The following is a 15,319-nucleotide window of genomic DNA, read 5'->3' on the forward strand; positions in this document are numbered from 1 at the left end:
AATTGAAACCTTTTGCAGTGGAAATGAAACCTTTTGCAGTGGAAATGAAACCGTCTGTCTGTTGAAATCACGATACAGCCCACATTTTTTGACGAATTTTTTGACAAAATTTAGCAGAAGAATTTGTATTATGACTAGGTTGGTTTGTGTTGAAAATGAGATGTATCGGTCCACGTTTTGGTATAGTCCCCATATAAGTACCATTATACCGTTATTCGACATTCGGTATTTTGGTGCTTTTTGCCACATTTTTCCACGGATTTGTCTTAAAATTGGTATTTGTAAGTCATAATGGGTTCTAGCTTGTGTGGCGAAACATTGTATGTGTAACGGTACCTCCCGATATTCGGTATTTTGTTGATTTGCCATATTTTTTTACGTATTTGTCTAAAAATTGGTATCTGTGGCTCATAATGGGTTCTAGCTCCGGTGGCGAAACATTGTATGTATAGGTCCACGTTTTTGTATAGCCCCATATAACGGTACCTCCCGATATCCGGTATCTTGATTTTTTGGTATTTGTAGGTCATACAGGGTTTTAGCTCCGGTGGCAGATCCACATTATCCTATAGCGTACATATTATGGTAATCATTGATATTCGGTATGTTGATAATCCTAGTCACATTTACCCACCAAATTATTTCAAATGTGGTATTTAAGAAGATTTGGTAGATGACAATCCTTGAAGTATAAAATTGCCTATATAGGTCCCCGTTTTGGTATGGCCACCATATAACGGCCTCACCCACTTTATGTTTTTATACCCTACACCACATAGTGGTAAGGGTATTATGTCTTTGTGCATTTGTTTGTAACATGGAGAAGGAAACGAGATAGACCCATAGTTACTTTTGAGAACCTTCATAGAATCACTTTCTGAGTCGATTTATGCATGTCAGTCCGTCTGTCCGTCCGTCCGTCCGTCCGTCTGTCCATGTATTCTTGTGAACAAAATGCAGGTCGCATTTATTATCCGATTGAGATGAAATTTTCCAAACAATATTTTTTTGGCCCAAGGACGAACCCTATTGAAATTGGTGAGAATCGGATCAAATTTAGATATAGCTCCCATATATATCTTCATCCGATTTCGGGTTAAATGTGCACCAAATGTCCACTATCAGTCCAAATCACCTGAATTTTGGCACACCCAACCGAGTTCGGCCTAGAAGCAAGTATATCAAATTTGGAGAAAATCGGTTCAGATATAGCTATAGCTCCCATATATATCTTTCATCCGATTTCGGGTTAAATGTGCACCAAATGTCCACTATCAGTCCAAATCACCTGAATTTTTGCACACCCAACCGAGTTCGGCCTAGAAGCAAGTATATCAAATTTGGAGAAAATCGGTTCAGATATGGCTATAGCTCCCATATATATCTTTCATCCGATTTTATCTTTAAGCCCCTCACATTCTTACTATGCACTCCACAACCGTGATATTTGGTACCAGGTATTAGATGGAGCACAGAAATAGCTGTTTTAAATTTTATCGAAATCGGTTCAGATTTGGATATAGCTCCCATATATATCTTTCATCCGATTTCGGGTTAAATGTGCACCAAATGTCCACTATCAGTCCAAATCACCTGAATTTTTGCACACCCAACCGAGTTCGGCCTAGAAGCAAGTATATCAAATTTGGAGAAAATCGGTTCAGATATGGCTATAGCTCCCATATATATCTTTCATCCGATTTGATCTTTAAGCCCCTCACATTCTTACTATGCACTCCACAACCGTGATATTTGGTACCAGGTATTAGATGGAGCACAGAAATAGCTGTTTTAAATTTTATCGAAATCGGTTCAGATTTGGATATAGCTCCCATATATATCTTTCATCCGATTTCGGGTTAAATGTGCACCAAATGTCCACTATCAGTCCAAATCACCTGAATTTTTGCACACCCAACCGAGTTCGGCCTAGAAGCAAGTATATCAAATTTGGAGAAAATCGGTTCAGATATGGCTATAGCTCCCATATATATCTTTCATCCGATTTGATCTTTAAGTCCCTCACATTTCTACTATGCACTCCACAATCGTGATATTTGGTACCAGGTATTAGATGGAGCACAGAAATAGCTGTTTTAAATTTTATCGAAATCGGTTCAGATTTGGATATAGCTCCCATATATATCTTCATCCGATTTCGGGTTAATTGTTCACCAAATGGCCAATATCAGCCCAAATGGCCCGAATTTTGGCACATGTGACCGAGATTAGCCTTAAAGAAAATACAACAAATTTGGAGAAAATCGGTTCAGAAACAGCTATAGCTCCCATATATATGTTTTTTTCCGATTTGGTGTTTAAGCCTCTCACATTCGTAATATGCACTCCACAAGAATGATATTTGGTACCAGATATAAGATACAGCCCAAAAATAGCTGTTTGTAATTTTATCGAAATCGGTTCAGATTTGGATATAGCTCCCATATATATCTTCATCCGATTTCGGGTTAATTGTGCACCAAATGGCCGATATAAGTCCAAATGGACTGAATTTTAGTACATCGGACCAAATTCAGCCTAGAAGCAAGTATATTAAATTTAGTGAAAATCGGTTCAGATATAGATATAGCAACCATATATATGTTTCATCCGATTTAGTGTTTTAGTCCCATACATTCGTGATATTCACTCCACTACCGTGATATTTGGTACCAGGTATTAGATGGAGCACAGGAATAGCTGTTTTAAATTTTATCGAAATCGGTTTAGATTTGGATATAGCTCTCATATATTTCTTCATCCGATTTCGGGTTAAATGTGCACTAAATGGTCAATATCAGCCCAAATCACCTGAATTTTCGTACATAAGACCGAATTCAGTCTAGAAGCTAATACGTAAAATTTGGAGAAACCCGGTTCAGAGATAGCTATAGTTCGTAAAATGCACGATAGAATTGGATAGATTTTGTTTTTGTACCAAATTTCTAATAGAGCTCTGAAATGCCCTGTATAAACCTTTTTACGAGAGCTCTACTAAATATGCATAGTGGTGTAGGGTATCATATAGTCGGCCCCGCCCGACTTTTGAGCTTTCCTTACTGGTTTTTTTTGGAAAGATTTACAGCATTATCTACACGGTCTTACTGTAGTTTAAAGTGAAAAACGTTTGAATTCAGATACTTTTATAAAAATTCTTTTCTTTACCGAAAGGTGGAGGGTATTAAAAGTTCAGCCTGTTTTTTTACTTATTGCGTTTTGCGATGAAAAATAATTGCAGATCGTATTAAAATTTCCATATTGTGAAAATTCCGCGGCGTTCAAACGTTTTCGACCTTTTTGATTGTTAATAAAAACAATTGTTTGAGCTTGTAAAAAAATGTCAAATAAATTAAACAACTTTGTGATTAATAAATAGGAAGTTACAAGACTCTAGCTTGTCTCTAGCTTTTCTATGAAAATAAATAAATTGGTCATTTCTTAGTTCAAGTGCAATCAGTTTATTATCAACATTCAAAGAAGTATACAATGTTTCAATTAAAGCATTTCGTAAGAATTTTAGTATTGTCATCGACAACAGTGAACATATGTAAGTTTTAATTGCTTTGACAAAGTTATATTTCCATTTGTAGTTTATTCAAATAGTCCTTTTAAATATATTTCTCCCCTTTAGTAGCTATGACTGCATCAAAGCATATTTGCACGGGAAAATATCATATACCCTTTGATGAGAGTAATTTGAACATTTTACAAAGGAACATAAGTTATATGGCATCTACGGCTGAATTTAGAAATCCCATTGGAGGTACTATGAAAAATACTGGTCACACAATTCGAATGGAATTATTTTATCCGTCCAATGCTGTGCCCGCGTTCAAGGGTGGACCGTTAGGTAATGAATCTTATCGAATCGGTTTCATGTATTTTCATTGGTTCAACACTAGTGGAGCGCACCACAAGTATCAATTGGAGCCCCTGGAGCTCCATATGGTGTTCATAAATACAAGATTTATGAATTATGAGGTGGCTTCGAAGAAGGATTTCGGACTACTTATATTTGCATGGAAACATTCCGTGAGTATTGAAACGGGAATTTGAAGTGTAAAAGATGAAACAGAATGAGAATTAGTTGATTATTTTTTCTGCTTTGCTTCAAAGCGAAAAAGTTAAGTTGTACTAAATTTGATGAAAATTGGTTCAAACCTAGCTATAGCTCCCACGCATATGATTTATCCGATTTGTGGTTTTAAGGGCCTCACTTGCGTAATATGCACTCCACAAGAATGATATTTGGTACCGTATAACTTATAGAGCTCCACAACACCTCTGTAAAATCTTATCGATATCTGATCAGATTTGGATATAGCTCCCATATATATCTTTATCAGATATCAGGCTTATTGTGCACTAAATGGCTAATATCAGCCCAAATTGGGAATTCTGACTGAATTCATCCTAGAAATAAGTACTTCAAATTTTGGTGAAAATCGGTTCAGATATATTTATAGGTCCCATATATATGTTTCATCCGATTTGATTTTAAGTCCCTCACAAGCGTAATATACAGTCCACAACAATGATCTGAGGTAGCAGATATCAGATACAGTGTCTCAAAATTTGTCAAGATCGGTTCAGATTTGAATATAGCTCCCATATCCGATTTCAGGTTAATTGTGCACCAAATGGACTGCATTTTGGCACTTCTGACGGAAGTACTTCAAAAGTTGGTGAAAGCCGGCTCAGATATATCTATAGGTCCCATATATATGTTTCATCCGATTTGGTGTTAAAGTCTCACAACGATGATATTTGATACCGGACATCATTATCGAGTTCAGACTCAGATGTTTATATACGATTATACAGGGTGAGATGAAAAAAACTGCAACAAAGTCAAACGTCATATTTTTTATTTATTTTTTTTTTTAATTTTATTGAATGAAAGCAAAAAATTTCGGAAATAGCATCAAATTTTAAAAATAAGTTTAGATTTATTCGAATTGGTCACCATTGGCACGAATTATGGCCTTCTAACGGCCAATGAAACCGTCACACGCTGCCCGAATGTTGCTCTGCGGAATTTTGGCCCATTCCCGGCGAAGCGCTTGCTTGTGGTGATCGACACTTTGGTATTTTTTAGTGCCAACCTTGCTTTCCAAAATACTCCAGACACAATAGTCCAACGGATTGGTATCCGTAGATTTTGGTGGCCATTGTGCGCTGGAAATGAAGCGACGAACCTCATTTTGTAACCATTCTTAGGGGCGCGTGCTGAGTGCGATGGTGCCTAGTCCTGTTAAAATGTCCAAGGTCTGCGGCCAAAATGTTTGCGTTCCCAAGGCTTTAATACACCCTCCAGAATATTTTCGAGATAATATTCGGCATTTATTCTCATTTATACGAACGGAGAGCGACCATCGGCTGTTATGGCGGTCCACACCATCATCATGGCCATCATGCACATTTTCAGCTGACCTCTTTGGCAAGTAAACACGATCATTTTGTTTGTTTACAAACTGCTAGACAGCGAATGTTTTCTCATCGGAGAAAACCAAATTCGTCAGTTTACCACTTTCGGCCAATCGAGGCAACTCTTTAGCTCTTTTGAGTCTATTTCCTTTCTATTTCGGTTCAAGTTCTTGTACTTTTTGGAATTTCAATGGCTTTACCCCGATCTCATTTTTCAATATTTGCGAATGGAATAATGCGATATGTTCAGCTCTCGAGCCATTTTTCGGCCACTGCGACGTGGGTTTCGATCAAGTCGCATCTTTACTTTTCGAACCATTTCTGCTGATGTTGCTGTTTTCTTCCGTCCACTTCCTTGGCGTCGGGCTACGTTACCAGTATCACGGTAACGAGCGATGGTACGAAATACAAATGATTTATTCAAATTTTAATGCTGGAGTGCTCTTACGATAGTCACTTGTGGTTTTCCAGCCAAATAAAAAATAACACTATCACGCTTGAATTCCATCACCAATAATTTTTTTCTGGAAAATTCTCACCAAAATGCTTTTGTACGCTTGTAAACAATATAATGAGCTGTCGCTTGTAAATAATATATTGAGCTGTCCAACAGCTGTCGGACGTGTGGCTTAAAAATGACAGCAATCTGAAGTTGGTTGCAGTTTTTTCATCTCACCCTGTAGTTTCCAAATTGTAATAAGTTGTATTTGTAATAAAGTTTGTTGTAGGTATGATCTACTTCCCATAAATTCAAAATATAAACGGGAGCTACAATACGCATAGTGGTGGAGGGTATCATATAGTCGGTCCGAATGAAAGTCGGCCCGCCCGACTTTTAATCTTTTTTTACTGGTTTCATAATGCATTTTGCCCAGTCTTCATCATTTGAAGTCTATGTGTAAACTCTCTGAGGTTATAAATAGTCAGACTTCTCAAAAAATGTTCTATGTTGATTAAGGAAACACTTTACATTAGAGCATTTTCCCGGGTTAACCTTCTTTATAAGGATTTATTCGACGGAGTTGGCAATTTAGATTACATCATGAAAAATATTCAATAGCTTTTTATTGCAATTTTTCAAAACAGCTAACCATTGGAGTCTATGCGAACAGATACTACGACTCCATCATCAAAGTTAAGTATCCAAATGACGTTCTTAAATTGAATGCTACTCAAGCGGCTTCTTTTTATGAAATGATATTATTTCCCGACATCTATAATGTATACGTGGGGAAATCAACCTTTCCTGACTACGATAAGTGTAGCGGCAGTGTTATTTGGATAGAGGTTATGTAATTACCCTCTATAGACTCACTGGGGACCAGGTACGTATATTTTGGATTTCATTTAAATTGTTTAAAATATTTTTTATATATCATTAAAGTTTATATATTTTCATGAGCTCATGTCGTTCGACAACGTTCCACTGATGAGTAATATTGTTACAAACACTCCACTCAATACCACGATATATAAATCGATTGATCTCTTTGATCAAAATCAGAAATATGTGAAACCATTTCAAGGATTTGGAATGAAATTCGAATCTGCTGGAAGTTCGTTGAAAATTGTCGTCTTATTTGAAATAATAACCAGTTGGATAATTGTATATTTTTTTGTACTTTGAATATTCAAATAAAAATACTGTAAATACCAAAACATTTGTTTATAATTTGAGTCGGAGGAGAATTGGCATGGACATAGTTAAGGCATACTTAAGTATTCCATAAATGTTTGGTCGTTTCTCCGATATATATATATTTTAATGTTCGAAATCTCGACGTAAAGTCGTGACGAATTATTGTAAATTTCCAAGAGTTTCTAATTATTTTAATAGTAAATAAAAGAGGTAAAAATTAAGCTTAAGAATTCGAACATTAGTTTTTGATTTAGAAATTAAGAATTAAGAACATACAATATTTTTCAATGGTGTCAAAAATGTGTATAAAAAAACTGAAAAAATGTATATTTTTAAAAGCTCTCTAACCCATTAGGAGCTACAAATACAAATTTTTAGACAAATCCACGGAAAAAATATGGTAAAAATCATCAAAACACCATTATATAGGAGCTGTATATGCCATGGACCTATATATACTATGTTCCGCCACCAGAGCTCGAACCCATTACAAACGGCACATATCAATTTCTAGACAAATCCGTGAAAAATGAGGCAAAGATCATCAAAATACCGAATAACGGCTATACGAAAACGTGGACCTATACCTACTATGTTCCATCACCGGAGCTAGAACCCATACAAACCGCAAATACAAATTTTTAGACAAATCCATGGAAAAATGTGGCAAAAATCATCAAAATACCGAAAATCGGGAGGTACCGTTATATGGTGGCTATACCAAAACGTGGACCAATATATTTTCAATATTAACCATCATAGATACAATACAAATTGTTCTGCCAAATTTTGAAGCTCTTCGTGATTTCAACTGGAAGGCATCGTTAAATCGACTTAGAATTTTATTCTGATCATGAATATATATACGTTATGAGGTCTACGACAAATATTTAGGGATGTTACAAACGGAATGACAAAGTTAATATCCCCCCTTTCAAGGTGGAGGGTAGAAAAATACAATTAAAGGACAATTTACAGTGGATCATAAATATGGGCTCGCAATTGTATTCCATTGAGGTTACCAATTAATTGTAGATTGACTTAGCGATTAAAATTACTTAACACTATGTTGTTACCATATCATATTGCAGAGGTGTCAAAATGTTGTCAACTAAACCAACAAAATTTCCTTATCAAAACGTCAATGTCAAGGAGTTGAGGAATAGCTTATCATCAATTCTTAGACCTATAAATGTTATCATATTCGGTCCAGCCGTTCGGAGAAGTATTTGGGTCAAAAGAATTTTATAACTTATTTATATTCTTCATTTCAATTTAAACGTTATCGTGTTTTATTAGAAATCTACAAAATGTACATTTAATATTTTCATTTGGTGGAAACAACTCCATTAATTCAACATCTTTATCTGTAACCAAGGCAAAACAATGTGGACAATAATTCGTCCGTAACATGGGCAACTGAAAAGAAAATTGAAAAAAAAACAGGTTAAATTAAGTTTTCATTATGAAAATCTACCATTAATACATATGTGCTACATACTATTGGATAAAATTAAGTATTACATTAAATAAAATGTTTTATTGAACAGTGTTGGCATGTTTGTTCGAGATACCATAGTATTTCGTTGTTGCAAAATGGTCAGGCTTAATCGCATTATTGTTGTTTTTTATAAAAACAACTTTTATTTATTAGTGGAGAACGATGGTAATGTTTACCAGTTGGTAAGGCAAGGAATATCTAGGTTTCGGAAAGAGCCACCAATACTCGATAGCAGAAGGAGTTGCAGCAGGGATGCCCATGTCCATTGATGTAATATTACAAGAATAAGCTTATAAATTAGGAATCAGTAGTGGAATGCACCAATTCATTTTTTTGAGTTACCGACAAGAGTCAATAAAATTGAAATGCTTATATTTCGGTAATTAACGAAATTTGTCGGTAAGTCAGCGACGAAATCAAAGTAGTCGCTACCGAGAGATATAATTGTTCTTTTCTATATCAACATTTTGGGTTTCAAAGTTACTGATTGTTGTTTGTTACACAAACATTTTTAAATACATTCTCAAAAAAATTTCAAGTTTAATGCTAGTTATTTTAATCTATTTTATAATATTATTCTCAAGCTATTTTGGTATATTGTGTGGGACTCTTATCGAATAGGTAGTGTCGTCGGTATTTTTACAACAAGGAACTGAATTCTTACAGTATAAGTAGGGCTCGCTGAATTCTGAACAACAAATGTCAGAAATTTCTGGAAAGATAAAGAAATGTGTAATTTTTCTGATGCTACGCTTTTTTCGTTACGATCTTCTTCAGAAGATAAGGTATATTTCTAATGAAATACGGCTTCAAGTCAACATTTTTTCTTGCGTTTTTTAAAGATTTGTTTTTTGTTTTGTTTTTAAGTTTTGGTTTTAGAAATTATTGCTATTTGCGACAACACTACCTGAAATGTAAAATTTTTGAAACATTCTTTCATGTTTTCTTTTTTGAATAGAATAGACCTTGCCTTGATTTATATAACCACATGTTCATGCTTTGTCGTGGAAAACAGCGAAGTCGTACGTCGGAGAAAGGGAAGGCCTGTTATGATAAATCTTTAGAATTTGCCAAATAAATTAATAAACATTTTAAGATTTCCATCGATGCTTATTGGGAATATAGTTTGTAGGAACGCCACTTACCTGAATAAATGAAATGGTGCATCTTTTTATGTCGTGCCCCTCGCGGCATTTGTCAAAAGTGGTTACACTAATCTCAGCGTCACACATTTCACACCGTTCTGGTTTGTATGTGAATCTATCGACTCCGAAGCGAAATTTTTCATATTCGGCACTGAGGACTTTTGCAGAACTTTCCCTTGTATTTTTTAAATTGTTTTCTTCATCTTCATTGTTCATTATGGCATTTAATAAACGACAGAATTGCGATTGCATGCAGGCCACGGACAACTCTTGAAATGAAGACAGTTTAACGTCAGGCTTTTGGACGGCCTGTAAATGTTGCAATCTTAGAATAATATAAATCATCTGAACAATCGACTCTAAGAAATGCAATTCCAATTGAGTATTTTGTTTAATATTTTTGTATTTAACCCTGTTGAAATTAATTTGAAATATAGTTGAATTAATTAAAAATATTTAAACAAACTGCATGACTTACATCTGATATTTCGCCATATTTCTTACAATTAGTAGCTTAATTTGTACCTTCTGAAGGTAGGCGTCATTGACATTTTTCGGAATGTTTATACGGCTGACATTCATAAATTCCTGATATGCATCCGCATTTAAACTATTGATTATGTCCAAATTTATTGACATTACCAAATCTTGAGCGTTGTCCATAGCATTTATGTTAAGATTTATAAGTTTGATTAGGCTATCCTGATTGTTTATTTTACAAACGCATGTAAATGCCGTGTTTGAAGAATTTTTTGATTGATGCGTATAGTCCTTGTTGCGCGATAGAAAAAATGTCCATAAACTACGCCATTTCGAGGCAGCAACTCCTAGGATTTGTAGATTTGTTGTATCGATATTATGCTCGACATTTTTGGTTTCTAGAACGAGTTCTTCATTAGAAGGACAAGAAATGTGAACATAGGTAATTATGCCAAGTATTGAAGTAACTAAATATTCCTCCGCAGAAATATTTTCCAAACCTGAAAAATAAAAATAGATTTTTTATGATGAATATCATCGATCGTATATGGGCTTCTATCTTTAAGATTACATCCATGAGAGTACATTTTCGCACTTACCAGTTATTTTTATACCTTTGGTGTACAGAGTGGAATTTGATAATAAATTGCCCTCGTTATCGAGACGATATGCCAAAATATGCGCTCCCTTGGAACATACAATAAAGTAAGATTCCCACTGTTGGCTATAACCAATTACAGCTTTACGGCAACTCATACGATCCTTTTTACTCCATAGATATTGTTTTTCCGTTAAGGTCATTTCCAACGGGTCAATTGTCAACGAAGCAATTTGTCCCAGATTACATGTCACAATGAGAAGGTTGTCTCTTGTTGCCATGTATGTAATTCTCTCTAAAGATGTCTTACAACGGAATAATTCCACAAATTCTCGATCCTCCAAGGAGAACTTTAAGGCAACAACATAACCAGCAGCTGTGGCAACATATATCATGTGCATATCTCCAACATAAGACCATACAAAGGCCGTAATTGTATATGTATCAACAAGTTTTTTAAAAGTTGTAAAATTTTTTATCTTTTTCGACGATTTGTCTGACGGGAATACATTGGTCATCAAAGTTCTATTGAGATTTGTCTTTAATATTTTCCACTCGTGTGTCAAAACATCTTTCTGCAGTACATCACATGCTCCATAAGAGTTAAGCACACAGCAAAAAAGTGAATTTCGATTGTCTCTTACTAAATCAGCTTGTAGCAGCCTTGCTTTAGCTGGTTCTACAGAACATTCATATACATACAAAGGATCAAGGGATAGCTCTTGACTTTCCATGACGTTGGCCGTTTCGTATATTCTTACCAAATCAATAGGACTAATGAAATTGACAAGTGGTTTATCTTGCGAGACTAGTACATTTTTAATGTTAAATGGCAAGGGTATTAACATTTCCACTGAATACATCATTTCCAATATATGGAATTCATGTGAATTTCCTCCCAATATAATATCATTGTCCACAGATGCCAAACAGAAGTCATGTGCTGTATCCACTTTGAATTCACTAATGGCCAGTTGGGTTATTTTCAAACCCTTGTCCGTAACGTCTGACATTTCTAAATAAAATACAACTCTGCTTGCGACGAGTATTGGTTGTTGGTTATTTGTTATTGTTCCACAAAGTAATCACCTTTTTGCGTGCTATGTACAAAGAAGAGAATCAAAACAAAACACAAAAAACTATATGTAAATCATGATTTTACCACACATATTAAATGGTTTGTTTGCTTCCGTCGTGTCATTTCAAATGCCAATCGTTCTGAATACTTGCTGATAAGCTTTACCTGTTGCGATTATGATGTAATTTTAGTTTTATTCTTGCTTCAATAGTGTGGAAATCGCTGGCCGAAAATGTCTGCGAAACGTGGAGTAGATTTTTTAAAAACTGTTGCCGACTATATGGCCAAAACAAGTGGACATGATGCAATTACGAATGTGGTATGTATTTTAACTTATATGACAAACAGTTAAGCTATCTTTAAAACATAATTTTGTTTTTAATTAAAAAAAGAATTTGTCCCGTGCACAATAATGTGACAACACGAAAAAGTCAAAGATGAACTATAATGTTTTCTACATGTAAAGGGTTGCCATATCCATGAAGTTTCTACCAAACAGTGGAAAATACATTTTTGGCTAAGTAATGAATGAAGTTTAGAATACATAAAACGCATTTTTCACTGGCTTCTTCGTAAAAGAAGGAATGTGAACCGACCTCGATAAAATTTGGCAGAGGTATTTTCGAGCTGATCTAATATCATTGTGTGGAGTGCATATTACGCGTGTGAGGGACTTAAAACCCCAAATCGGATGAACGTATATATGGGAGCTATGACCATATTTGAACAGATATTCACCAAATTTAAAACACTTCTAGACTAAATTCGGTGGGATGTGCCAAAATTCGGGTCATTTGGACTGATATTGGCATTTGGTGCATAATTAACCCGAAATCGGTTGAAGATATATATGGGAGCTATATCTAAATCTGAACCGATTCTCACCAATTGTAATAGGGTTCGTCCTCGGGCCAAACATATATTGTTTGGAAAATTTCATCTCATTGGATAATAAATGCGACAAGAATTTAGTTCACAAAAATACATGAACAGACGGACTGACATGCATAAATCGACTAAGAACATGACAATTTTGTTCTGTTTTATATTAATCAGATCTAACACTAGCTTGTTTACAACAACCAATTTCTCGGTTGTTGTTGTTGAATTATAAATGTAGTAGTTTAGGAAATGTTGGAAAAACTTATAGTGGCTTTATCAAACACTTTTTACCACCGTACTACCCAATACACCAGGACTATATTACCACCCAAATAAATCAATGTAAAAACAAGTAAAAAAGCTGTAAGTTCGGCCGGGCCGAACTTTTAATACCCTCCACCACTTGGTACAAATTTGGCAATTTCCACAAAAAAAAAAAAAAAAATAAATAAATAAATAAAATCCGTTAAAAATTCTGTTAAAATCTTAAAAATACCGAATGCTTATACGACGACGTGGACCTGCATAGGCAACTTTTGTCATAAGTTATTACAATATTTAAATGCGAAACTTGAAGAAAAATCTGTTTATATACACAGACAATTTTCTGGCATGGTCTGAAGTATCCATTACGAACTTCACATGCGAAATTTGAAACAATCCCGGTAAATAGTGTCGCTAAAATTATCAAAATACCGAATATCGGGGGGTACGGTATATGGGGGCTATATGAAGACGTGGACCTATATGGCCCATTTTCTGTTTTATGCTGCAGTATCTATTGCGAACTTCAAATACCAAATTTGGAACGATTTCGCTAGATTATGTCGCTAAAATCAGCAAAATACCGAATATCGGGGGGTACCGTTATATGAGGGCTATATGAAGACGTGGACCTACATGGCTCATTTTTTGACTTAGGATGTAGTATCCATTACGAAATACCAAGTTTGAAAAGATTCCTGTAAACAATGTCGCTAAAATCATCAAAATACCTAATATCGGGGGGTACCGTTATATGGGGGCTACACGAAGACGTGGACCTGCACAGATAATTTTCTGTCTTAGGCTGTAGTATTCATTACGAACTTCAAATGCCAAAATTTGAAACAATTCCGGCGAATAATGTAGCTAAAGTCATCAAAATACTGAATATCGGGAGGTACAGTTATATGAGGGCTATATGATAACTTCGACTTACATGGCCCATTTACGAACTTAACCTGCCTACTGGCAAAATATACATATGTGCAAAATTTTAACATTCTATCTCACTTTGTTCGAAAGATAGCGTGATTACAACAGACAGACGGACATGGCTAAATCGTCTTAGAATTTTACGCTGATCAAGAATATATATACTTTGTTGGGTCTGACATGAGTATTTCGAGGAGTTACAAACGGAATGACAAAATTAATATACCCTCCATAGTATGGTGGAGGGTATAAAAACTTTTTTACTACGATAACCGATTTTCTCTTTATGATATCGAAAAAAATAAGAAGAGCAAATACTTGCAGGCATGGTGCAATAAGGAGGTAGAACAGCTTCGTAAAACTAAAGAAATACAGCCGTGAGGCTATGCCCGCTTTCTGTCAGACTCATTTGTCGTGAATAAAATCTTTCGCACACACAACCATTTTAGTAAAATCCATATAACTTTTTTTTAATGAAACCTATAGTTTTTAGGGAATTGAGCAAACTATGTGCTTTAACTTGTTTTGTTCGAATCTAGAAGAGTAGTATGAAGATTGCTCCAAACAAATTAATTTTGGAGCATTTAGTTACATGTTTTATGATTTTTCCTCAAATTAAGAAATTCATGAAACAATTATGAAATAAACAAAACCAGCTTTTGCAGTTTATATGATACAATGAGATAGCTGTGCTGATTGTGCCATCAACCTTACTAAAACGAAATGAAATGTATATAAAGTGTCTATAAACGATTGAGTCATCTAGAGGCTGAGTTATTGATGCATAAGTGTTACAAAATCCTGGACTTAAATAACGTTTAATATGTATATTATTATAGATAAATTATTACAGCATACAACCACTATTCTTCATACTGATTAATTGTCATTTATTTTTTCAGTTTAAAGTCACCGGAGGCGGAGATGGCCGATGTATTGGCGAATTTACAATTACCAAAGCTCATTTAAATGCCGCTGGTGGCTTGCATGGAGGTTACACGGCCACAATGATTGACAATGTAACAACTTATGCCTTAATGTCTACTGACGCTCATCCTGGTGTCAGTGTCGATCTGAATGTCAGCTATATGAAATCGGCCAAAGAAGGTGAAGAGATTATTGTGGATGCAAACACCCTAAAAGTTGGCAAAAAATTGGCTTTCATCGAGTGTGTATTGAAGAAAAAGTCGGATGGTTCGATTGTGGCCAAGGGTGGACAAACTAAATTCATTGATTTTAACAAAGAATAATAGGTTTTTTTTTTTTTATTTCATGCAATTTGTATTATATGACTTGGGCTCTTGGTATTTAACGTTCTTGGGTATATCAAATAAAATACATGTGGCAACGCCCTAAGAGGCTGAACATATGT

The 15,319-nt window shown here is 35.0% G+C and overlaps 2 protein-coding genes across 3 annotated transcripts; one reads left to right on the forward strand and one right to left on the reverse strand.

The window, feature by feature from the left end:
• Positions 1 to 8,334: 8,334 nt before the first annotated feature.
• On the reverse strand, positions 8,335 to 12,174 carry LOC101888913 (uncharacterized). Of its 2 annotated transcripts, none has more exons than XM_011297252.3 (5): positions 12,034 to 12,174; positions 10,792 to 11,890; positions 10,191 to 10,692; positions 9,713 to 10,124; positions 8,335 to 8,485 (listed from the first exon to the last, which is right to left on the reverse strand). In XM_011297252.3, the coding sequence occupies exons 2-5, from the start codon at positions 11,801 to 11,803 to the stop codon at positions 8,342 to 8,344; spliced, it is 2,070 nt and encodes a 689-aa protein (XP_011295554.1). In that variant the 5' UTR covers positions 11,804 to 11,890; positions 12,034 to 12,174; the 3' UTR covers positions 8,335 to 8,341. The 2 variants fall into 2 exon arrangements, with proteins under 2 accessions (XP_011295554.1, XP_011295553.1); XM_011297251.3 differs by having other exon boundaries at positions 11,953 to 12,093.
• On the forward strand, positions 12,048 to 15,316 carry LOC101888386 (acyl-coenzyme A thioesterase 13). The gene is made up of 2 exons (XM_005190789.4): positions 12,048 to 12,187; positions 14,850 to 15,316. Exons 1-2 carry the CDS (start codon positions 12,101 to 12,103, stop codon positions 15,195 to 15,197), a joined length of 435 nt encoding a protein of 144 aa, XP_005190846.1. The 5' UTR covers positions 12,048 to 12,100; the 3' UTR covers positions 15,198 to 15,316.
• Positions 15,317 to 15,319: the final 3 nt, after the last annotated feature.

This window comes from Musca domestica, unplaced genomic scaffold, assembly GCF_030504385.1.
Source record: "Musca domestica strain aabys unplaced genomic scaffold, Musca_domestica.polishedcontigs.V.1.1 29, whole genome shotgun sequence".
NCBI lineage: Eukaryota > Metazoa > Arthropoda > Insecta > Diptera > Muscidae > Musca > Musca domestica.